The sequence below is a fragment of the Micromys minutus genome (assembly GCF_963924665.1).
Source record: "Micromys minutus genome assembly, chromosome: 1".
In the NCBI taxonomy this organism is placed as follows: Eukaryota; Metazoa; Chordata; class Mammalia; order Rodentia; family Muridae; genus Micromys; species Micromys minutus.
The window spans coordinates 242,079,397-242,104,731 of record NC_137969.1 but is presented as its reverse complement, the minus strand read 5'-3'; the positions used below and the strand labels follow the sequence as shown (position 1 = coordinate 242,104,731).

The 25,335-nt window shown below is 41.7% G+C and overlaps 1 protein-coding gene across 6 annotated transcripts in view; it reads right to left on the bottom strand.

The window, feature by feature from the left end:
- The window catches only part of TTC8 (tetratricopeptide repeat domain 8), a gene marked incomplete at its 5' end in the record, with an annotated part of 55,163 nt that overhangs the window by 6,042 nt on the left and 23,786 nt on the right, over positions 1 to 25,335 (bottom strand). For all 6 annotated transcript variants that reach the window (XM_080918446.1, XM_080918448.1, XM_080918447.1 and 3 more), the window contains 5 exons: positions 29 to 203; positions 1,497 to 1,636; positions 10,815 to 10,925; positions 13,110 to 13,197; positions 16,976 to 17,061. In XM_080918446.1, coding sequence (XP_080774572.1) covers positions 29 to 203; positions 1,497 to 1,636; positions 10,815 to 10,925; positions 13,110 to 13,197; positions 16,976 to 17,061 — 600 coding nt within the window. The remainder of the gene's footprint in view (positions 1 to 28; positions 204 to 1,496; positions 1,637 to 10,814; positions 10,926 to 13,109; positions 13,198 to 16,975; positions 17,062 to 25,335) is intronic.

The following is a 25,335-nucleotide window of genomic DNA, read 5'->3' as shown; positions in this document are numbered from 1 at the left end:
CACACACACACACACACACACAACATACCACAGCAATGTGCCCCAGGTTGTACCAGACATCAGCTGCCTCTTCTTCATTTTCAGCCAGGGAAAGGGCACGTTCGAATGAGGTCAGAGTCATATCATACTGCTGGGCATAGAAGCAGCACAGCCCCAGGTTGTTGAAAAGCTGGCAATTATAAACTCCCATCTGCAAGAGGCGCCTTTTCAAGGAGGAACACGAAATTTGCTATCAGACTAACCTTATAAATGGAAACATTTTTTTTCAAGTTAGAAGTGAATTCATTCAAGACCCTTAGGACCCCCTAAAAAAAAACATCAACACAAGCGTATCAGGAAATGTTTAAAGCAATGCTCATGACCTGTCACAGGTTATGTGTCCAGGGACAAGATCAGAAAAGTATTTGTTTGATTGTTTGTATTCCAAAAGACTTACTAGAAAGAAAGCAGAAGTGGTCACAGTAAAGTTCACACGTGTTACTTCAGAGGACTCAGTGCCTGCAGGGAATTCCCTGAGGTCTGACCCAGCCTGAGGAGCGTGTTCGCCATTTACCACCAGGCCTGCAGCTGCACCGTTTCTGCTATCTGTGCTGCATGGTGCAGACGAGCCAATGAGCCTCAGCCACAGATGTCTCTGCAGGAGGCTCTCTGTGCTCCCCCCTAGCTTCCCCACGACAGCTCAGGAGGCCCACCTTGCTTCTACACGTCAATTAATCTCACAGTTCACACACTCGGAGAAGCCAGCTCAGAGGCTGTGAGAAGCCCATGACCCACTTTGGGGGTGGAGCATACCACCAGCTGGCATCTCTGAAGTTTATGTTCCCAGCACGTGTTTGGGAAGGACTTGTCAGCTGTCAATCTACCCCTATGTATTACAGAGGCTGAAACCGCTGGGTAAAAGTGAACTTCAGGGGCTCAGAGGCATGGCTTAGTAGACAGTAAAGCTGCCTGTCTCCAAGCCTGATAACCTGTTTGATCCCTAGGTCTCGCAACTTTCAAACTCCACAAATATGGCATAGTGCATACATCTGTTCTGGGCATTCACATTAATAAATAGTGAATGTTTAAAAATGCATTTTGGAAACCACATGCAGGAAAAAATAAGTATGTGCTTAAACAGGACCAATGACCATAATTTTCTTAAGACTTGGAAAAAGCTGAAATCTCTCACTAAGCGTTCTGACCTCATCATCTTTAGGTGTTGTGGTTTTAAGAGGCAATGGCAAAGAGAAATAGTTTAAGTTAGCTATTTAGCTTCTGCTGTTTCTTGAAGACTAGTAGGAACCCATCCTGAACTAAAAGGAGATCGTGGTGCAGGTATGTTCCTCCAGGGCCCCAGGGGTACTAAGTAGTCCTTGAATCCTCAGAAAGCAGCCGAGAGATGTATTCCTAGATCTATGCACTTGTGGCCTATGGAGAGCGCAACTGTGTCTGCATTTTCCTTCCACCCCTCACCATTTCAACAACGTTTCCTGAGGAAGCAATGTAAGGCCCACCTGTAAAACCGGAGGGCAACCTCCGGCTGGTCAGAATAGAAGTGGTTGCTCCCGATGCAGGCGATGGCTTCCACATGAGTATTGTCTTGTTTTAGGACTTCTTTGTAGTATTCTGCTGCCGATGAACTGTTGTTCATTTCCTGCTCCCCATCCAGAGAGAAGAGCAACATTTTAGTAACACTGGCCCAGGACCTGCTTCTTCTTCTCTCTCTCTCTCTTTCTGACCGATTTAAGTTCATTCATTCAACAAATATTTATTTAGAGTCTACCATATGTCGGACTCTGTTCTAGGCGGCAGGGACAAAATACGAACGAAAGCATGAAGTCATCGTCCCCAGGGAGGTGACAGCTGGTGGAGAAGACAAATGAGTCAGTACGGGACATAATGTTGGGGAAGGAGGTGGAGTGTAAAGAAACGGAGTTGGGTGAGCAGGGAGCAGGGAGGCAGGGCTCCTTGGTAGTGGTCACCTTGGAAGATGCCCTGTCTGACAGAGATGCAAATGAAATGAGGTGCTGGAGCCAGCATCTGTGGGGACAGTCTCACTTGGCAGAGACCAAACCATAGGCTAAGATGAAAACACTTACAAGAAAACATTCCCAAGAGAGCCTGGAAAAGGGGCAGTGCCCAGGAAACCAGAGAGGCAGCCAGGGCCTTTTGAGCCTATGGGGAGAGCCTTGGACCTCATGCGGAGTTAAGAGAGCATCAGGGATTAGAAACGGAGACAGATCACAATCGTACTGCATCATGATTAAGGTGATTAAGAAATCACCTCGTGGCTGACTGTAGGGCATTCCAGATATGGAAAACAAGACCTAAGGAAAGCCAGGTCTAGGAAAGAAATGAAAGCAACCCAGACCAAGTTTAGAAATACATAGTGTACTTATTGTATACATCTGTAAAAATGGTGGCAGAAAGGAGCCAACAGGAAAGACTCTTTAAACGACCTTTGTTAGGGAGAAGACATGGTGACGAGGGACAGTTGAGGGAAAAGTCACTACTGGGAGAGCATCGGGAGAGGCTGCGTCATCCAGAGGCAATGCAATGTGGAACTAAAGGGAAGCCTTCAGTTCCCCAAGGGAGCTCCATTAGGAGACATGCCAACAGTACAGCCTGCTGAGAGCCTGGAGGAAAAGGACCTTCGGTTTCCAAAGACAAAGGGGGTTCCTCACTATTAATAGGTTCTTGGAGTGGGATGGGGTGGGCAAGCTCCACTGCTTGAGACCTAAGCTGGCCTGCCCTTCATTCATTCCAGGAGACACAAGAAAGGAAGTCTCTAGATAAAAGTACACAATTCATGGTTGTGCCAAGTCTAGGGACTGGGGGTGGGAGTGGGGGATAGTGGGGGGATGTGGGGGGAGGGGTGTGGGCTTGCTCATGGCAGCAAGTGGAAGGGAGGGGACTGAATTCACTGTCAGTGCAGGTCACTTTGTCAACTGAGAGGGGTGTGTCCTGAGTCTAAGGCAGGAAAGCTAGTGGGCCTGTGATCTAACACTAATTTTATTAAAATCTGAGGTATAATCTCGCCATGTTGCCTACTCTGGGCTTGACCCTGCGCTTGAAATAACCCCCTCTCTCCGAGTGCTAAGTAGCTGGACTACAGGCAAATGTCATCACATCTGGTTCAACAAATATTATTAATAAAGGTTACCAACCGCCTAAATCTATCTCACGGTCCAGTTCATCCTCCATGAAACTTTCCTTATGTCTAACTTCATAAAGATTTCTTCTGCCTCTCAAGTCACATGACAGTCACTGTCACCCACACACGTGCTCTTTTCATGGGAGGACTTTTTTTATGTTCAGTTTGAATCACCACACAGTGCTTCTTTAAACACAGGACTTTTGTGAGAAACGAGATTCACACAGACCAGGATGGTACCCCTAGACCGCATTTGCATGCTTTGTACATATAAAAGAATATGTAAAGTAAGTCTTTTCACCTGTGGAGTCAAATTCTTCCAAGTCTTCTTTTCACTGGGTCAACCCTGTCCAAGTTTCTCAAAACAGTACTGACTGTCTGTGCACTTGGTGCTTTGCTTTTAAATTTTTATTAATAATTCTATGTGCTTGCAGGACATGATGTGCATCTTGACAGGCACATAGTACAGATTGAGCATTTCAGGCCAATGTGCACGCGTGTGACCTTACCTACTTCTCTTTGAGATGAAGACAGTTAAGATCTTCTGCAGCGCTCTTTAAAAGTGCTCCCTACCACTGCCTAGGATTTGCTTCCAAGCTCCCTAGTTTTTGCAGCACTGATGCCTGTGCTTTCCGGCGCTAACCAGCAGGTGTCAACAAAAGCTTTCAGGCAACAGTCAGAGATAATTACCATGTTCACCGCGTTGGCTAACTGGAATAACTGCCAGCTTCTCCCAAGAGCTGCAGACGAGAAAAACTACACAACAGCTGCTATTTGGCTACAAGGATCGAAAGAAACTGTGGTATATACAAAAGCAATGGAGTATTATTCAGCTGTTAAGAAGATAAAACGTCATTTGCAGGAAAATGGGTAGAAGTGGTGATCATCGTGTTAAGAGAAAGAAGCCAGGCCCAGAAAGACAGGCATGTTTCCTCTCTGTACTTGAAAAGACTTGAAACAGAAGAGGAGAAAGGCGATTAGCAGGAGGGAGTTGGGAAGGCATAAGAGAATGATGGGTGGTAAATAAGATCAAAGCTCATGATAGACATGGATGAGCGTGCTACTCTGTATAGTGACTACATGGTAATGAAAGGAAACATGCTACGTAGTGTACGATGCCCTCTAGTGTCAGAGATGTTTACATGTGAAAATAGGTTTTCTGTGTCTCTCTGGCTAAGTGTGTACATGTGCATTATTGTATGTGTATTATGTATAGAGATGCACTCACGTATGGAAGTGCACATGGAGGCCACAGTCAACTTTATCTGCCCTTCTTCAAGCACTGGCCACTTTGGTTTTTGCGACAGGGAAGCTCATTGGCCCGGGAGTCCCAGTTAAGCTACGCTACAGGTACTTAAAACTAAACCACCGATGCACTGTTGTTTCTCAATGAAGTGGTCACTGCCAACCAGAGCACACTTTCTATCTTGAGTGTGGCATACTTGTGTAAACATTTGTCTGAGCAAGTGTGCACATGTGGAGTCCAGATGTCAATGCTAGGCAACTTCCTCTATTGCTCTTCACCTTGTTTTTATTCTAAGAAAAGGTCTCTCGAGGAAGCGAGAGCTCACCGGCTTGGCTAGATGTGACGGCCATGGAGTTCCGGAAATCGTCCCAGCACACACCATGAAAACAGACATTTGTATTACTACACAGTGGTGTTTCATTGTCACACAGACCACAAATTACCCAGGCCCTTTGGGTAAACCTTTGTTTCTTTACATTTTTAACCAAAAGGGCAGGGTATAAAAATATGGTGGGAAATTCTCAGAAGTAAAACCATCCAAAGAAGAACCAGGTTTGCAACCAGATCTGCAGTCTCCTTGGTAACTGTAAACAGCTTCCAGGTGGGCAGTAGCAACACACATCCCCACAACACACACACACACACACACACACACACACACACACCCTTGCGAACATCGGGTCTGTTTCCTCACATCCCTGTCAGCCTAGGTTCTGTGGAACTTCTTCACCTCTGCCAATCCAATCAAGTAGAAAGTGGCATGTGGCTGGTTCAGTGTTTAATTCTGACGGAACCAGGCATTTAATGTATGAGACATACATGCTTCTCTGTGAACTGCCGACTTGTGACCTTTGTCTATTTTCTGAGCTAGCCTGCCTCTGCCCTTTCGTTATTGGCATTCTGTGCTGCTGTAATAGAACAACACAAGCAGGGTAACCTATAATGAACAGAAAAGTATTCGGCTCTGTTTGGGAGGCTGTGGAGCTTAAGATCAAGAGGTGATATCTTGTGAGAACCACAATACTTACCTGACAGTCACATGTCACCTGTCATCTGTCCCAGACTTGACAGGCATTGCACTGGTTGATATTTTAACTTTTTAGTTTGTTTGATCTTACTTACATTTTAATTTTTGTTTATATAAGGTTTTGTCCATTGCCCCTGCCCCCTACCCCACGATCTCAGACTTCCACCTGCCTCTAGCTTCTTAGTGCTGGGATTAAAGGCGTGCACCGCTATGCTTGGCTTTGATATATAGAAAATCTATATAGGAAATAAAGATTTTCAAATATCAGTTTTTGCTGTTGTGGCTTTATGAATTGGTATTATTTAAACAGATTCTCCTCATGTAAGAAAGAGCACTGGATGGTTTTCTAGAGCACGAATTCCATTCCCAGTACCCAGATGATGGCTTACAAGAGGATCTGAAACCCTTTTCTGTCTATGAGCATCCATCATGAATTGTAGTTTATAGACTTATATGGAGGTAAAAACACTCATATACATAAAAATAACTAAATAAAAAATTTTAAAGATGTTCCTCATTCTAATTTCTACAAATAACGTGCCTATTGGTTTTTGTTTTTCTGACATTTTCAGTTTCTTTGCTGTATAATTTTAACTATCATCTTGACAGAAACAGGGAAATCACCTGGGAAGAGAATTCTTAATAAAGAATTATCTAGACCAGGTTATCTCAAGGGATGTTTGTGGCGGAACTATGTAGACTATTGCTATAGGGATAATCCAGTCCACTGTGGGAAGCACCATTCCCTAGGCATGAGGTCCTAAATAGTATAAAAGGAGAAAGCTAGATGAGAGCAAGCAAAGCTGTGTTTATTCTCTTTGCTTTTGCTTATAGGTAGCTGCTTGACTTCCTGCCTTGACTTCCCATGGGTGATGAGTTTGAACCTGGGATTGTAAACTGAATAAACAACTTCTTCCCTAAGTTGTTTTTGTCAGGATATTTTATCACAGCAACAAGAATGAAATCAGAATAGTTTTATGTTTTGAGGTTTTTAACTGTTTTTAAAAGAATCTTTTAAAATCTGAAACTGGAGAGATGGATAGCTCGCTCATTAATTCTTGTTGCAGAACACTGAGTCCTGAGTTCAATCCCCAGAAACTACACAGAAAAGCCAGACATGGCGGCAAATCTGTGTAACCCAAGTGCTGGGGAGGTGGATTCCTGGGGCATGTTAGTCAGTCAGGGTGGCAATTAGCCAGGTTAGACTAATTAAAGAGCCCAAGTCCCAAAACCAAGTTGATGGTTCCTAAGGATTGACAGTAAGGTTGACCATTGGCTTCACACAGGTGTGTACATATATGTATACAAATAGACACACAATTTAAATCTGGCTGAAATCATTCTTTTAGTACAAGAAATATTTGCCCATTTGCTCTATTTTAAACTATTTAATTAATAATCTAATAACACAATTGACTTAACAGACAGTCTTTGTCACATGGACTCTTAAATTCTGTACCAGAATTGGTGAAATCATAATAGTTCAAATAAATTTTAATAACATATACTTAAAATAACACTTTCATGTGTATACATATCACCTCAAAAGTGCAATAAACTTAATATTACTGATCTTAAAGTGGTTATTTCTAAGCCAATTCATGAAACATGAACTACACCTACAGTTGAATTATTTGAAGTAAAACTGCAAATTGCTTGAGAACATGAACACTGGAGTAGTTCTGCTCTGAACTGCAAAAGTGTGTGTTTAAATATAAAAGCCTGCATCCTGCTTTCTAGGACTTAAACTGCAGCAGGAAAAAGCTGGTCTTACACCTTTTACATACATGCCTGAAGTGATTTTCACACACAATAGAGGTGAAGGGGCATAATCACATTTCCAGCAGAGAACAGTTGAAACGAGGGCCTATTAAAATGCCTCAAAAAAAAAAAAAATCAAAAACATCAAAAAGGTCAACAAAATGCATAATCTAAGAAGTGACTGTAAGAAACACAAAAGTCCAGGCAGTATGACATGCTCAATGCAAAATGGAGCGCCCAAGCCCATGGCAGAATGAACGTAGCAACCATAAACGAATGTGAGGAAGGGAACAGACCCCCAGAGAAAAGCAAAGTCCTCAGAGACAAACACAGTGTAGCTGCAAACTAAGGCCTTGGCTAATTATCTCTCAAACCACTATTACAGAGAAAAGGAATCCTCTGGCTTGGTAAGTTTTGGCAAAATTAATTGTAACATCAAGGGAGAGATACCATGTGTAACCATTTCTAATCTACACTGTTGCCCCTGGTGGGCTGCTTTTCTTCTGTTATCTTTCTACCGCTGCAGACTCCACTCTAGGAAGGAAGGGCAGAATGCAGCTGCTGAAAGACTGACTATAGGACTACTGGGTGTGGCACACAGTGGCAATCCTGGCACTCTAGAGATGGAGGTAGGAGGATGGAGAATTGAAGGCAGGGAGCCTGACGCAAAGAAAAAAAAAACTTTGTTCTAGAGCCATGGCCCATCCCAGCCTTAGCAACTGTGTCTGCAACAGACAGGCATATATGGAATTCTTCTGAAAAGCAACTGTGCATTAAAGATGTTAGCAGTTTCCTAGCTCTTTCTGCTAGTTCCATCTGTCAAAAAGAGAAGGACAAAGGGTCTGAGAGATGCAAAGAGTAGGTACAATGGTGTAATCACCACCCTAAAGTCACCACCATTGGCAGCAGCAAGAATTTTCCTGGCTTCAGAAGATGACTCTGCTTTATTTTCTTTCTAAGCATTTTGGTCAATAGTCTGTTCATATTCCATTTATTTAAGGTTACAACAAGTAATGTTAAAAAAAATGGCAGTATTTGTTTGGATGGGTCAAAGTCTTCTTTGTATGTATGTATTAAAATTATGTTTCAAAAAGAAAACTCTTTTCTAGGCAATTTGAAAAGGATTTATTTTCATTCAAAACGTAATTCCTCAGTAAGATATGGTAGCCTGTCCCTGTATCCCCAGTACCAGAGGCTGAGGGAGAGTCTTACCCCATGTTCAAAAGCAACCTGTTCAACATTGTAAGTTCTAGGCCAGCCTGAGCCCTGTTTCAAGAAATAAAAAAAAGCAAAACAAAACAAAACACAGAACTCATGTTCCTCATACAAAACTTGGAAAATATAGAAAGTATAAGAAAACAAAAGTTATTCACACTATTGACTAGACATAACAACCCTTAATCTTTTCTACTGTTTTTTTTTTTTTTTACCAATATTACAAGTTAGTGTCTTCCAGTGAATTTAAAGAAAACAGAGATGTGTTTGTTCAACATCATATTAAACGTTCTTAGAAACCATTATAGTAAAATATCGAAACTACATATACAGATGATTATTTTATTTACAAAAAAAAGATATTTAAGAGAATCTATGGACAAGGCCTTAAAACTTAAGAGTGGCTACTATCAAACTAAGCTTAAAAAAGTAATACATTCCTACTCACCACTGTCAAACAGAAATTACATTTCATTCATAGCAGTACATCTATTCATAGTAATATATCCACTAATAGATATACCTAGGAATATATGTACACAGGGAAGAGTTAACAGAAGACCTGAGATTGCTATTCTTAGAAAGGTATGCACTGGGGAACTCAGCTGATTCCTGTTCTCATATAAACTTTCCCCAGGTGACAAGAGTAGCTTGCTAATGTGACACTGTTTGTACCATGTGGTTTGTGCTGATACCTGGTAACTGTAGAAGAGTCTGAAAAACCTCGTACATGATAGGCATGTGGTGTCCACACACAGTCTCTAATGAGATTCCTGGTAGACAATAGTCTGTAGGAGCTGTCACAACTTGTTGCTGGGAGAATTAAGTGTGCTCCTTATATTGTGACTCTACTTTGCAGGGAAGCTCATTAAGACACAGGATGTTCTCAACAAAGGTGAAATTTCCCATCCTGCAGGAAAGCTTATTAAGGTTAAGAAAGAAACAATTCCAAGGCTTCAGGAAGTCCCTGAAACTGACCAGATACATTAGGTCCCTCCTTCCTGGAGCATACATACACTGTAATGGCTTCTGAGTAGCACTCTTAGACAAACTGAGCTTCCTAGGAGAGGCTCAGGCAATGGGTCAGCCAAGCCACCTGGAGGAGCAGATATCCACTGAGCTATCTTAGAAGAGCCTACCACAAGAGCTGCCTGGTTGCAGGTCTCCAACCTGTTGAGCTGGCTGCCTGGCTGCCGGTTGGCAGTAGGCTCTAGGTTTCCAACCTATGTGAGTTGACACCCATGCTGTTGTGGGCCTTGGTCATGCAGCTGTCTAAGTAACCTTTCACCTATACTCCTGTAGGTAACCCTAATAAAACTCACCGGTTTCACAATGTGGATGGTGGTGTTGTCGGTCCTTTTGTCTGTCATTGATGGGATAAATGGGTGTTTATTCTCATCTCTGCAGGCAGGGTCATATAACACTCCACCAGAGGAGGTCTTTTGGAAGCTCATCCCTTGCTTCCTCTGAACTTTGCCCATCAGCCTTTTCCCTTTGCTGATTTTGTTTTGTATCTTTTTCTCACTAACAAAAGGTTCCTTATGAGCCCATTGGGTGCTGTGTTTTGGGAGTCTTACTAAAGCACTGAATTTTAGCATGGCTTGGTAGCTACCAGCACAGCCTCTTTCTGGAAAAATAATCACAAAATATCCACTGAGGACAAAGCAGAATTAAAAAAACTGAAGAGTTATGTTATACTTGAGAACGGAAAGAAAGGCAGCCTACCTACCCACCCCATCAGTTAAGTAGTAACTAAAACCCTAGTTGTTAGAAAACAGTCCTTGAAGCATCAGTTTTAAAATCAATATGGAAGAGCAGGGAGAAAATTTTTCAGCTGTAAAGGGGAAAACCAGGTGGTCGGATTGCCTAACGTAGCCTCAGGATCATTGCAACGCTGTAGGAATTAGCAGAGAAGAGAACTCAATGGAAACTTTCTATGGTATCTGAGAACATGGATCTAAAACTGTGTAAGAATAAGAGCTCGAACTATGAAGGCAATTCTGATAAGGCACACCTGCCAGGCACCATTAGAAAACCACAGAAATGTAGTGAGGATGAGACTGGGAAGAGGCTGGACAAATCGACTAATGGAAAACTCAAGCCATATGAAATGGGAAACTGATATTGGATGTTACAGACCCCGGGAAAGGATTTTAAGTGTGCTGAGATAACAGGCTACCCATACAGGAGAAATAAGTTAAATTCCTGTCATGTATCATTGACCTCTGGGTGTCTAAAATATTTCATTATAAAAACCCAGCTGAATTAAACACACACAGCAAAAATCTCTCCTTATACTGCTGAATCATGGGCAACGATCTTAATTTTATAAACTGTTCTTTCTACTAGCACCCCAAGGGCCTATGAGCTTTTTAAAGTAGCACATAACCTCAATTTTATTCTAACTTTTAACATAATATGAACCTTACCTCATAGATCCTGGCAATTCCACAAAGCAGGGTCACCTCTCCTGGAAACTTATCTAAGCCTTGTTTGAATAGATTTAAAGCAGTCACAGGTTGATCCAATATGATATAAACCTACAAGCAAGATGTATTTCAAAAAGATTATGGGTTCTTCAAATAACAGCATTTGTATGACAAATTTTAATTATTGACTAGAAACAAATTATCTCCCAGAAATTAAGTAAGAATTTTCCATGGACATAATACGATAATAACTTTACAGTTTATCTGCACATGTTGTACATAAAATTTACCGTCCCACAGAATTTTTACTGTGGAGTCATTATTGTCACACAGACTGGGTCAGGGGACTATCTCACCCCTGCTCACACCGACCCTCCATTCCCAAAATCCTTTTCTGATACTCATGTCTTTTTGTTGTTTCTTGACCCACTGAGTTCACCGGGGGTACTGTGTGTGATAAGGGTTTCGAGCTACCCACCGGAGCCTGCTGGGCTCACCACACCCGAAGACAGAGGCTGTCTCTCTCCTAGAGCATACCAGTAGCCAAAGTTCAGCAGGATGGAGGTCCCCTCTTCAACCCCTGATTGACATATTTTAAGCTTAGTTTTATACAGGTAACTCTGACTGCTGCGAGATCCTGACTGCAATGGCCGTGTCATGCCAGAGGACAGCAGTTCAAGGCCACCCCCTCCTTTCCAGCCCTTACGTTCTGCTCAAAGCTCACTTCTTCTTTGTTGTTGTTTTATTCCATTGTTTTATTCACTTTACAACCCCGTCCTCTCCTCCCAGCACCCCCTCATGCAAGTCCAACCCTATTCCCCTTAGAAGGAGAAGTGCCCCTCTGGGTGTCAACCTTCTCACTCCCCCAACCCCCAGCCCACACATCAAGTTGCAAAGTACACTTGGAAATCTTTTGCAGATAAGCCAAGATAACTGCCACTTCATCAATGTTTTCTTTCAAAGTGTCCTTGATGAGATTCAGGAAGTGTCTTTATCCCAGTAAGGTAGAGTAAGGTAGAATAAGGTAGGACTTCCCTTCACTGAAATATTTTACCCCAGAAGTACTCTTAATTTATGATTTGGGGGGTATTCTGGAGTATGTGGATATGAATAACCAGATATCTTGGGGATGGAACCCAAGTCTAAACATGAAATTTGATTTTTTTTCTAATTGTTTCTATTTTTATTTTATGTGTATGTCTGTGCATCATGTGTGTGCCTGGTAACCTTGGAGACCAGAAGAAGGTGTCAAATTTCTTGGAACTGGAGTTCAGATGGTTGTGAGCCACCATGTGGATGTTGGGCCTCAGGCCTGAGTCCTCTGGAAGAGAGACAAAGTGCTTCAACTGTGCGCCTTCTCTCCAGACTTCTCACTGATTTTGTTCCATCTACACGTAAGGCAGTTCTGCACAACAACTTTAGTGCATTTGTGTTTTAACTGTGACACACCCAATGATATCAGGTATAAAATTTAAATCAGATGAAACTGTAACATCACATTGGCATTCAATAAATCCAGATTCAGGGCCATTTCAGATTTCAGATAGTCAGCTTAGGAATGTTCAATCTGTATTGAAAAACTCTAGGTGGCCCTTGCACCTGAGCTACATGACACCATGTGGCACAAAGGACTCGGACCCTTGCTGTTAGCAGCCCAGCTGAAAACATGACCTCTTAGTCCCATCTTCCTTAGCAGATAAAACGTATCCTGTAGGGTAACTGCACAGATTAAATTAATGTCTTTACTGACAAACCTGCTGCAATGTCCCATACATTATCATGTGCATTAAAAGAAGAAGACTCACATCACTGCAGTGGGTCTGAGTAACTAATGTCCCACGGAACAGCCTATGCCCCTGTTCTTAGAGCAGGGTTTGATAGCACAGGCCTAGAATCTCAGCTATCCTGGAGTCTGAGGCAGGAGGATGCTGAGCTCAAAGTATGTCTGGACTACGGAGAGAGATCCTTTTCTAAAAACAGAAGGATCCTGTTCTCTACAGCCTGCTCAGGGTTAGGACAAAACAGATTGTAGAAAATGCCTCTCTGTTGCATAAGGTGGCGAGTTTGTGGTGTTTTCTTTTGTCCTACTAAGCAATCTGTCAAAGGGATTTTCTTCTTTTTCTACAGCCATCAACCCCTTGTGCTGTGGGTCTGATCCATATGTTATTTTTCACTTGCTATAAAAAAATAACATAAACAACCTGCCAAATATTCTAGAAGGAACTGGCAACTTTCCCCCATGTGATGGCCAGCACCTTAAGACAGTTTTCACTCAAATTAAGAATATTTACTTACTTTTGCCAGATAGAGAAATGTATCTACCATTTCCTGCTGCTTCAGGGCCGATTTAAACTGTTTCTCTGCTTCACGGTACATTCCTAACCTAGAAATAGTCATTAAGAAAATTGGCCATTCGATTGAAAAGTTAAACAACATTGTTTGTTTCAAGCCCTAAGGATATGAACAGACACATCTCACCCTAGAGCAAGCATAGACCAAAGCAGGTGATGCAATACATGCTGACAGTCACACGTACGTTAACAAAAGCTAGCAAAAGCCACCTGTCTCCCACGCTCATGAGCTAGCTGTGCCTCAACGATGTGTAAAGGCTGCAGCCTTGTTGCAGCAGGACCAAGAGCTGTCTGTAAGCGGGGTCACATCAGTTCACCACCGTGAGAGCTTACGGCCAGCTGCACATATGGCAAGTGACCTGAATAAATGTGGAGCCGCTACTGCCCCGGAAGAACTGAAGGATGGCATTTCCTTGACAACATCTCCCTCCTTAAGACACCCCAGCCCCCTTTGGTTATCCCTACACTGTTCTGGTGAAAACAACTGCCACGTGCATAGCATATCATCATTCTTCCACAAATCTTCTTTCCTTTGTCCTTACTGGATTGCCTCCTCTGTGACTCTGAGGTTTGCTCCTTGCCTGAGTGACGGCCCTGATGTCAGTGTCCACCTCTGTGGCCCAGGGAGCTTTGTCACCTCCAGGACAGTCACCGAAGCACACATGGCTTTCATTCAACTTGTCCTTAGACCTGCTATGCTTTTTACTAACTGCTCATTCACTTAGATAATGTATTTTGCAAAATGAACTGAAAAGTATTTACAGTGTCCTTCATTGTACTGATTTCGTGTCAAAGCTGGAAAGAATAGCTTTGAACATTTTTCAAGATGTAGATCTCTAGCACGGGTGTAGCTGATATACTAGCAGCTTCTGGAAAATGGGCTTAATGTGAACAAAGGTGGCTTCAGCAGATTACGGTAAAGCTGGCGGGCATGTGATGAGGAAGAAGCCCCTTCCTCTTCAAAGGTCCCATCCACTTCACGAACTATGTATAAAATATCATCAGAGAACCCCAAAGTTCTGAGAAACAGAAATAACAAGAAATAAAATTAATTTGCCATGTGCACGAGGACCTGAGTTCTAGCCCCAGAAACCATAGAAAAGCTGGGCCTGGGGCTTGCACATGGAATTCCAGTGCTGGCAGCCGGACACGTGTGGATGGATAACCACCTTCCTGAACAATCAGCCTAGCACAATAGGCCAACCTCAACCCGAGAGAACTTAAGGAGGAAAAGAGTGTATGGCACCTAAGAAATGACACCTGAAGCTGACCTCTGCTTCTATATATGCACACACAAGTTCATACACATCCATACAACATACTTAGACATAGCACCACTACCACCAAGGTAATCAATGCAGATCAGTATCCGAGAGTTCAGAGAGACAGTGCCCACCAGCTTCCCACCTTTTCTCTGCAGATGAATTCAACAGAACTGTGCAGTGGCACTGTGCACACAATTGACAGTGTTGAAGAGCTATGTAAGTGAAGAGGATAATAAACATGTCCTTAAGGTAAGGTCCAGTGGAGCCTAGTTGTGTTCACTAACTGAGATGACCAGCAAGAAGAATTACTTAGAGAAACGTGAATGAATCAAGAAAATCATGGATGGGTATTCAACAGGCAGAGAAGGCTCTAGGAGCTATGACGTCATCAGCACACGGGCAGGAAGGTGGACAGCGCGTTAGGGACAGGCTACGTTATCTAGTGTAATTGGAAGGACATGACGGTGAGAGTTATGAATCCAATGAATAGCGAGAGGGGTGGGGAAACAGGGAGACTGGGACAACAGCAGGAGACTGCCCAATCCTAACAATCCACACGGAGAGCCATCAGGAATCTAACAGCAGCTGTCCGTGCACGTTTCCCCTAGGTATACTCAAGAAGGGTTGATGGGATGAGAGACTGGAGGCAGAAAACCCAGTGAATTAGTCACTGTAAACTCAACAACAGATATTAAAATGTCCAGAAATGAATCGGTGGTTCTCAACCTGTGGGTCATGGCCTCTTTGGCAGTAAAATGTTAAAGAACAGATCAGGTATTGTGCATATCAGATATTTACATTATGATTAATAACAGTAGCATAATTATAGTTATGAAGTAGCAATGGAAGCAATTTATGGTTGGGAGTCACCACAAGATGAGGGACTGGATTAAAGGGTCTCAGCATGAGGAAGGTTGAGAACCACTGCAGTAAATGACAGTAAAACGGTCCAGAATTAGGGTACTGTAGAGTCAGGAGTGCAGAGGGTCAGTAGAACTTAGGTGAGGAATGAAGAGCTGAAGCTAACTCCAGGCTGTATCCCCTAACGAGGCATCTTTGCTCTGTCCAGATGATGCCATAGGTCTTCTCTGGGTTCTCAGTGTGCTGCTGGGCTCTTGCTTTCATGACAATGGCAACCATCACACTACGGACTTGTTGTCTGGCTCAGTATTTGAAAGTTCGGACAATCTAGCCAATCTTTATAATCTCATCTGAGAGTAGCTGCTCATTAAATATTGGCTAAGTGGATGAATGTACAAGAGTGAACAGAATACATCGTAAAGATGCTCGGGAGAGCAGAACAATACTTTAATATGATAAAATGCACTCATCTGAAATACAATCACACAAATGGCATCATCCGTGTAGGCAGTTCAAAGACTCTGAGTTATGCTCCCCTTTAATTATTAACCGTGTCTGAAGGTTTTGAATGGAAGCTCTCAAGATGTTAAAACTGTTTTTAAGAATTAAACTCATAAGATTTTTATGTTATAATGATCTCATACTATCTTCTAGTACAAAACACTTTTCAATTTGTGAGAAAAAAGAATTCAGAGTTCCATGTGAGATGTCTAAATGGAAAGTCATCCTAATTTCCGCAGCAGCGACAAGCACGCTTTTATTCCATTTTCTTCTTTTTCCACAGAGCTGGTCTAGAAATATTGATGGCTGCTCATGATAACCGAAGCCAAGCTTGATTCTTAATAATAAAACCAATTTACCATTATAAAATATGAATGCTCATCCTTTCCATTTTTCCCAAAGATTCTAAATTACCTGAATATCAGCAGCAAGTTACAGATTGAACTTGTTCCTAAATAGTCACAAAATTAGTTACAACTTTGCTGATCTGTTTTCTTTCCAATGTATTTAAGCATTAAGCACATTAAAAAGTATTCAGGTCCTAGAAAATCAATAAGGATCATGGAAATAGGAGCTGACTCTGGTAGACAGCTATTAATCCTGGCACTCCAAAGATTTGAGGCAGGAGGACCATGAGAGCAAAGACAGCCTAGGCTACCGAGTGACACTCTGTCTTACAACTAAATAAAAGTATTAATAAGAGAATCAGAGCCAGAAAATGGGGCTGAAATCTTGCTGTATCGTGTCAGATCTATGAATTTAGACAACTAGCTCCACATTGGCGAGGCCCAATCTTTTTCAGCCGAGCAGCTGCCTCCAGGTGCCATGAGTCCTGAGTAAGATGAAGAAAGGCACAAACAAGCAGGCTCCTCGGTGGCTGCCCCATAGATGTGAGGCATTGCTGTGAGGAGCTGAGAGCCAGGAGGACAGAATTATAAACACACTGAGTTCTAGTCCCAGGTCTGTCATGAATCAGCATCTCCTGAGAACCACTTCCGGCCTCTGCTTCCTTGTACGAGTTCTCAGGGTGCTCAGTGCTGTCAGGTGATTGTTCAGAAACTCAGAAACTGCTCATGTAAACCCAACTTCTCACTTGCCTCATGATAAAAGGGTTTTTTTTTATTCTCAAAATTGAGGCAAAAATCTTTCCACTTTTAAGACTTTCACAGATAATGAGATTTACCTGTAGTAACATTTTCCAATCTGCACCTTCCACCACCAGTCCTTGTACTGAGAGTACTCCGTGGAAAGGGACGCCAAATCCAAAGCCTTGGAAAACAATTCATTTTCAATTATGATTTGCTTCTCTAACAGCAAACAGGCAGGAAGGGAAATAATAAAGCAGACCAGATAATTAGCATCCATCAAAACATATATTAGAAATTAGATAGAAGCTCAAGTTGCCCAAGTTTCCAGATGGCCCCACCAATTTTCCCTACATAATCAGCTCCAGGACAAAGGGCTGACAGCACACAGCTTGGAGACCTTGAACCAAGGCAAACAGATACATAACATATCAGAAGACAATTTTAATATACAAGGCACAAAACTGAAATTTAAAATGCTAGGATTCTATACTCTTCCTACTTTGTGTCTACTCTCTAAAGGTTGGAATGACTCAAAATGTAGTGGGGCCGAGCTTTCTATACATAAGATGAATCTACACAAAGTCCCTATTTTAAACAAAGATGTAGAGAAAGAGAGGGAGCAGGTAAAGAGATAGAGAGAAGGTTTAGAAGGGCAGGGGTCATTGCTTATGGTGGAGTATTTGCTTCACATGCATGACCAACCCTAGGTTCAATTTCTAGTCACACGACAGGAGGAACTAGATGCCACTGGCACCCTTCGGTGGGTAAAGTGCTTGCTACGCAAACATGACGACATGAGTTCAGATTCCCAGCTCCTATGAAAGGCTTGGGTGTGGCTCCATGTACCTGTAACCTCCATGCTAAGAAGCACAGACTCAAATTCAGAACAAGAAAAGAAAAAGGAGCTTTGGAGAATGAGATGACAGAGAAGAGGCAAAGAAGATTCAGTATTTCGGTTACTGCTGCCTTCAAGGATCACAACTCAGTAGCTCTGACATCACTTTACCTTCCAGTAATTACAATTTTTTCTTCATATTTTAACTGTTTATCTCAAATCTTTTTTGTTTTTTTCTCTTATTGGATATATTTTATTTACATTTCAAATGTTATCCCCTTTCCCGAATTCCCCTCAATACCCCCTATCCCATCCCGGCTTCCATTGCTTCTATGAGGGATGATATTTTCTAGATCTATCCATTTGTCTAAGAATTTCATGTAGTCGTTGTTTTTAATAGCTGAGTAGTACTCCATTGTATAAATGTACCATATTTTCTGTATCCATTCCTTTGTTGAAGGACATTTGGGTTCTTTCCAGGTTCTGACTATTATAAATAAGGCTGGTATGAACATAGATGAACATGTGTCCTTATTGTATGTTAGAACATCTTTTGGGTATATGCCCAGGAGTGGTACAGCTGGGTCTTCAGGTAGTACTATGCCCAATATTCTGAGGAACCACCAGACTGATTTCCAGAGTGGATGTACCAGCTTGCAATCCTACCAACAGTGGAGGAGTGTTCCTCTTTCTCCTCATCCTCACCAGCATCTGCTGTAACCTGAGTTTTTGATCTTAGTCATTCTAACTGGTGTGAGGTAGAATTTCAGGGTTGTTTTGATTTACATTTCCCTGATGACTAGGGATGTTGAACATTTCTATAGGTGTTTCTCAGCCATTTGATATTACTCAGTTGAGAATTCTTTATTTAGCTCTGTACCCCAATTTTTAATAGGGTTATTTGGTTCTCTGGAGTCTAACTTCTTGAGTTGTTTATGTATATTGGATATTGGACCTCTATTGGATGTAGGATTGGCAAAGATCTTTTCCCATTCTGTTGGTTGCTGTTTTGTCCTTTTGACAGTGTCCTTTGCCTTACAGAAGCTTTGCAATTATATGAGGTCCCATTTGTCAATTCCTGATCTTAGATCATAATCCATTGGTGTTCTGTTCAGGAAAATTTCCCCTGTGCCTATGTGTTCAAGGATCTTCCCCACTTTCTCTTCTATTAGTTTGAGTACATCTGGTTTTATTTGGAGGTCCTTGATACGACTTGAGCTTTGTACAAGGAGATAAGAATGGATCAATTTGCATTCTACATGCTGACTGCCCATTAGACCAGCATCATTTGTTTAAAATGCTATCTTTTTTTCCACTTGATGGTTTTAGCTCCTTTGTCAAAGATCAAGTAACCATAGATGTGTGGGTTTGTTTCTAAATCTTCAATTCTATTTCATTGATCTACCTTCCTGTGTCTGTACGAATACCATACAGTTTTTATCACTATCGCTCTGTAATACAGCTTGAGGTCAGGGATAGTGATTCCCTCAGAAGTTCATTTATTGTTGAGAATAGTTTTCACTATCCTGGTTTTTTTTTTTTTTTTTTTTTTTTTTTGTTATTCCAAATGAATTTGCAAATTGCTCTTTCTAACTCTATAAAGAATTGAGTTGGAATTTTGATGGAGATTGCATTGAATTTTTTGGCAAGACGGCCATTTTTACTATATTAATATTGCCAATCTATGAGTATGGGAGATCTTTTCATCTTCTGAGATCTTCTTCAATTTATTATTTTGCTCTCTTCTATGCCTATTATCCTCAGGTTTGATCCTCTCATTGTGTCCTGGATTTCCTGTATGTTTTGAGTTAGGAGCTTTTTGCATTTTGCATTTTCTTTGACTATTGTGTCAATGTTTTCTATGGTATCTTCTGTCCCGAGATTCTTTCTTCTACTCTTGTATTCTGTTGGTGATGCTTGTGTCTATCACTCCTGATCTCTTCCCTAGGTTTTCTATCTCTAGGGTCTTCTCCCTTTGTGATTTCTTTATTTTTTCTATTTTCATTTTTAGATCCTTGATGGTTTTGTTCAATTTTTTCACCTGTTTTGTTGATTTTTATTTTGTTTCCTCTTTAAGGGCTTCTACCTGTTTACCTGTGTTGTCCTGTATTTCTTTAAGGGAATGATTTATGACTTTCCTAAAGTCCTCTAACATCATCATGAATTGTGATTTTAAATCAGAATCTTGTTTTTCCGGTATGTTAGGTTATCCAGGACTTGCTGTGTTGGGGAAACTAGGTTCTGATGATACCATGTGGCCTTGGTTTCTGTTGCTTAGGTTCTTGGGCTTGCCTCTCACCATCTGCTTATCTCTGGTGTTAGCTGGTCTTGCTGATTCTGACAGTGGCTTGAGACTCTTGTAAGCCTGTGTGTCAGCACTACTAAGAGACCAGCTCTCTCCCAGCAGGGTCTTAGTATGGAGAGTTGGGGCACAGGGTCGGCACAGGGCGCAGACAGAAACCAGAATAATCCTGTCCCAGACTGCTCCTCAGTTCATGTGTCCTGAGTGCTCCAGGCAGGTTCCTCATGGACCAGAAATTTGAGCAGGGGTGGTGGTCTCCCCTGTGCTCTCAGATGTGTTAGTATTCCTGTGAGACCAGCTCTCTCCCAGCAGAGTCTGGGTCCAGAGTGCTCTGGCACCAAGACAACTGTATTTCACATCTTCTTTGAAGGATTCCTCTGCGTGCGTGTGTGTGTGTGTGTGTGTGTGTGTGTGTGTGTGTGTGTGTGTGTGTGTATTGAGAGAGAGAGAGAGTGAGTGTATGTGTGTGTTGAGAGAGAGTATGTATGTGTGTGTGTGAGTGTGTGAGAGAATGTGTTTGTGTGTGTATGTGAGTGTGTGTGAGTGTGTGTTTGTGTGAGTGAGTGTATATGTGTGTGTTTGATTGTGTGTGTATGAGTGCTCTTAACCCCTGAACCATCTCTTCATCACAATCTCTTATGTTTTCATCTTTTTCCGTTCAGTGTTTTTACATGGTCATGGAAGAGATAACCAATCAAGAATTGGAATTCTTATGGAGAGGAAGTAGAAAACCTTTTGACAAAGGAGAATGAGAACAATTTGAAGTTCACAGAAATCCAAAAGTCCTATAAAGACTCAGAGAACAATATTAGTTATTAGTTAAATGAGAATTCTGATTTCTAACTCTTGTCTTCTCACCGTTGGAACTCTTTTATTCTGGAGTTAGTGTTAATATAACTGTGGTAGCCTACAGTTCCATTAATGAACACTTGGATGTTGCAGTCCTATTATCTCAAGAATGCATCCCTATTACTGTCCCCCTTAACATCGGCTCTCTTCTGAAATGAATGCCAGAAAAGTCACCTCAACCTCCTCTTGCAAAAATTAATTACTTTTCCTATGTTCTCCGTCTCTCCTGCTCTAGGGGAGACCTCTAAATATGCAAACTACTTATCTAGGAATGGCATCACCATGCTGAGCCTCTAATGGACCTAAAAAAAAAAAAAAATCAACATCTCTACTTGAATGCTATAGCAACAAAAAACAAGCCACAGACGAGTATACTTTCATTTGCTTATTTATCTTTTTCCCTTCTAGCCAGAATAAAAGTAAAGACAAAAAAAAATGGGAGTGAAGTATGACTTCCTGTGGCATTATCTCTAGATACATGGAAACTGTTTTCAGAGGGCTCCGTTTAGATTTGCATTGTAAACATCTAAGCATATTAACTGTGACTCAATCTTAAGGCCTTTCCCAGCAAACTGGTCACATTCACCAACTACCATGTTTAATATAAATAGATAAATGTATAAAATACGTTTTTAGAAAAAGTTCTATTTAAACCTGTTTCTTATGTACCCTGACTTCCTACGGTTGGATTCAGTGCTTACGATAGGTAGATAGCTGAGTTTGCCCTCAGATACAATCCTGCATCAAGTCTAGTATGGAGGATCCAGAGGTTAGTGTTAATCCCATCAAAGAACATATATATTGCTGAAACAGTAAAAATGGTAGGAAAAAGTTATATCTTAGCAATTCTCATTTATATGAGGCTTGGGCTGAAGTAGACAAGAACACTTTCGATGACTCCTGAAGGGCCCTCGATCCCCTAGGGCAGACCGTTTTTAGTGGTTGGTTGAATGAGACTGTTCCCATAGTTCTTAAACACTTGGTCCCCAGTTGATGGCACTGTTTGAGGAGGTTTAGAAGATGTGGCTTTGTTGGAGGAAGTTGTCACCAGAGGCCGGCTTTGAGATTTTAAAGATTCATGCCATTTCCAATTGCTCTCTTTGTTCTGTGCTTGAAGTTCAGGATGAGAGTCTCAGCATCCCACTCTGGCTGCCATGATTGCCTGCCACCACCAATCAACCATGATGCACTCCACCCTCTGAAACCACAAACCAAAATAACTGTCTCTTCTGTGTGCTGCTCCAGTCATGGTGTTTTGTCACAGCAACAGAAAAGTAACTACTACACTGTCTTTCCATGTCCACTGTCCTAGAATGTCACTGTGCTCACAAAAGGCACCCCAGGATGACTTGCTCAGATTACTAACTAAAGCCTTTGCTTCTGACTGTTGTGGAAAGAGTTTAAGAAGCAAGTAATTCCTATTCACAGTCCAGACCTAGTAGCATTTCAGCATTTCAAGTATTTTATGTAGTAGCATAAGACCTGTATTTCTCTAAAATTCTAATCCCCCCGTGTGTGTGTGTGTGTGTGTGTGTGAGAGAGAGAGAGAGAGAGAGAGAGAGAGAGAGAGAGAGAGAGAGAGAGTTTATGCGTGTCTACGTATAAGTACATGTGGAAGCCTCAGTTGTCATTCCTCAGGTGCTGTCTACCTCATTTTTTGAGGCAGAGTGCCTCATTGAAACTTGCCAAGTAGACTAGACTGTGGCCAGCAAGTACTCCAGGGATTCCCCAGCACTGGACTTATAACCATGAGTCTCCATGCCTAGCTTTTTTGTATATTGGTTATGGGGGGCTGAACTCAGATACTCAGAAAACTTTATGGACTGAGCTCTCTCATTTAAGAGCCTTATTACATTAAGAATCTTTACAGCTCCAAGGCAGCCATTCCCTGGAACCTGCACCAACCATGCCTCTGTGCAAAAGCACATGCTGCAGGTCTCAGAACACTCTTCATGTTCCCAAGATACATGCAACTCTTGGCCTTAATCAGGGAAGCCTCTTTTTCCAGTAAATAGTGGTAAATATAGAATCAGATGTCTACAAAGAGTGCTGACAAACATGATGTACAAGTGACAGACAGCCCTTAACAAAACATATATATCATCCCTTCTAAGGCTCAGGGAACATTGTGGAAAGGAGGGGGAAGAACTGTAAGAGAGAGAAAGGGGCTGCTAAAGGCTAGGTCCTGGGCAAGACACAGTTCTCGCAATCACAGACTCACAGTAGTTGCAGATGCCTTGTTCTGTCTGTACAAGAACACAAACACTGACAGCCAGGTATGGATGAATGTTTTTTAGGGGACCTACTCCTCATTGCTGAACTATTCACTACTATAGATGCAGGGACACAGAGAGAGAGAGAGTCATCGCCTCAGCTCTCTACCCACTGGTAACCCCCATCAGATTCCAGTGGGGAGTCTGACTCCAGTAATTACAAAGAGTCTTAGGTAAAAGAAACAGATCACCCCCCACCCCCGCAAAAGTTATGAATCTAGAATTATGAATCTAGAAAAGGGGCTAGGAGAGATGAGAGAAGGCTCACAGGAATGAGAGGGAGAGAAGGGGAGGGGAAATAATCAAAACACATTATGTACATATGAAAACAAGTAAGTGTGGTGGATTGAATACAGATACTCCCATAGCATCCATGCTCATAGAACTGAAAGCATGACCATCAGGGATTGGAAATGCTTAAGAAGGATTAGGAGGTGTGGCCTTGTTAAGAAAATGTGCCATGGGAGCAGGGTTTGGGGTTTCAAGGGTTCAAGCCAGGCCTAATGTCTCTCTCTTGTTGATGCTGGCTGATCCAGATGTATAACTCTTAGCTACTTCTCCAGCATCTGTCTGCCTGTGTGCTGCCACACTTCCTGCCATGTTGATAATGGGCTGAACCTCTGAAACCGTAAGCCAGCCCCAACTAAATGCTGTCTTTTATAAGAGTTGCCAGGGTTATGGTATCTCTTCACAGCAATAGAAATGAATAATTATTTTAAAATAATATTATACTTAATAGCTTTATTAAATACCATTTATTATTAATAATATGTATTTAATGTAAAGCCCTCAAGAATCACTTTTTAAAGTCACAGGTTTGTTAAAGTCCAACTGTAGAAGGAACTTGGGCAAATATAAGCAATGTAGTCTGTGGACATGTCCAAATACTAAAAACTTTTGGAACTTTGGTTACAGTTATAACAACTTCAAGATGCTGAAATTAAAGAGCCTATGAAAATAGAGATTACACATCATCAACCCACATGTATTCCTGGCAAATACCACCCAAAAGCAGAGAGAGAGAAGGTCACTAAAAACTCAAACATGTACCTATAGGTAACAATAATAAAAGGATAAATACAGTTCTCTTCAGATCAGCTGAACTATACCCATGCTTGTCTTGTATATGTGAACATGCTACAGTACACATGTGGAGGTCAGAGGACAGCTTGCCGGACTCAGTTCTCTACTTCTCCCATGCAGGGCTTAGGGACTGAACTCTGGACCTTGACCTTGGTGGCAGATGACTTTACCTACTGAGTCATCTCACATGACTAACATTGAAAATTCAACTTTATGGTACTCTTAATTGCATTCTCCCTATTAACAGAAAGAAAAAAACTGTCTGACCCACATGTCACTTTAGATTTGTCATAATGCTCCCCAAGTAGGAGCACAGTGACAGAAATATAGTTGTCACATCGAAGATCAATTTCACTTTCTTAACATTTAAATGCCACTTCAGTCTTTATATTTACCTATATCTGCTGTATTTATGCAAAATACTTTCTTTTGAAAATTTTGAAGGTCATCCAAAGTAGTGCATATTAAAGCAGCTCTGATTTCATTAGTAAGGTAAAAAACTGAGCCCCCCCATTATTCGTTTTACAGTTAAAGTCACAAAATATATACAAGACTTGGGGTTTTTAATGCCCAGTTTGCGCTCATGGTCTAAATCCTTTTGGAAAATAACATCTGTGATAAAATCTAAGATGACATTTCAATGTTGGCGTCTGATCCACTGAGCACTATGCGTACATGTGTGTGTGTGTGTGTGTGTGTGTGAGAGAGAGAGAGAGAGAGAGAGAGACAGAGAGACAGAGAGACAGAGAGAGACAGAGAGAGAGACAGAGACAGAGGGAGACAGAGAGACAGAGAGACAGAGACAGAGAGAGGCTTATGGGAGCTGTTGAGCAGAGGACAGGCCCCGGCATCTACCCTCCTCAGCATTCCTCCAGTGAATCACAGGAAGAAGCCTGTCATCTCATAAGTGCAAACAGGAAATGAAAGTTCTTAGTTTTCACTGAGTACAAACAAAACAAGCTACTTCCTTGAGTGTTCTACACTAAAGTGACTATCAGTGAATATCAGTGAGGGCCAAATTACAAGCATTTAATTTTACCAAGATACTTAATTCATAGCTAATATAAGCCAAAATTTGCTATTAAAACAGGAAACTTATGAAAAGGTAGAAAC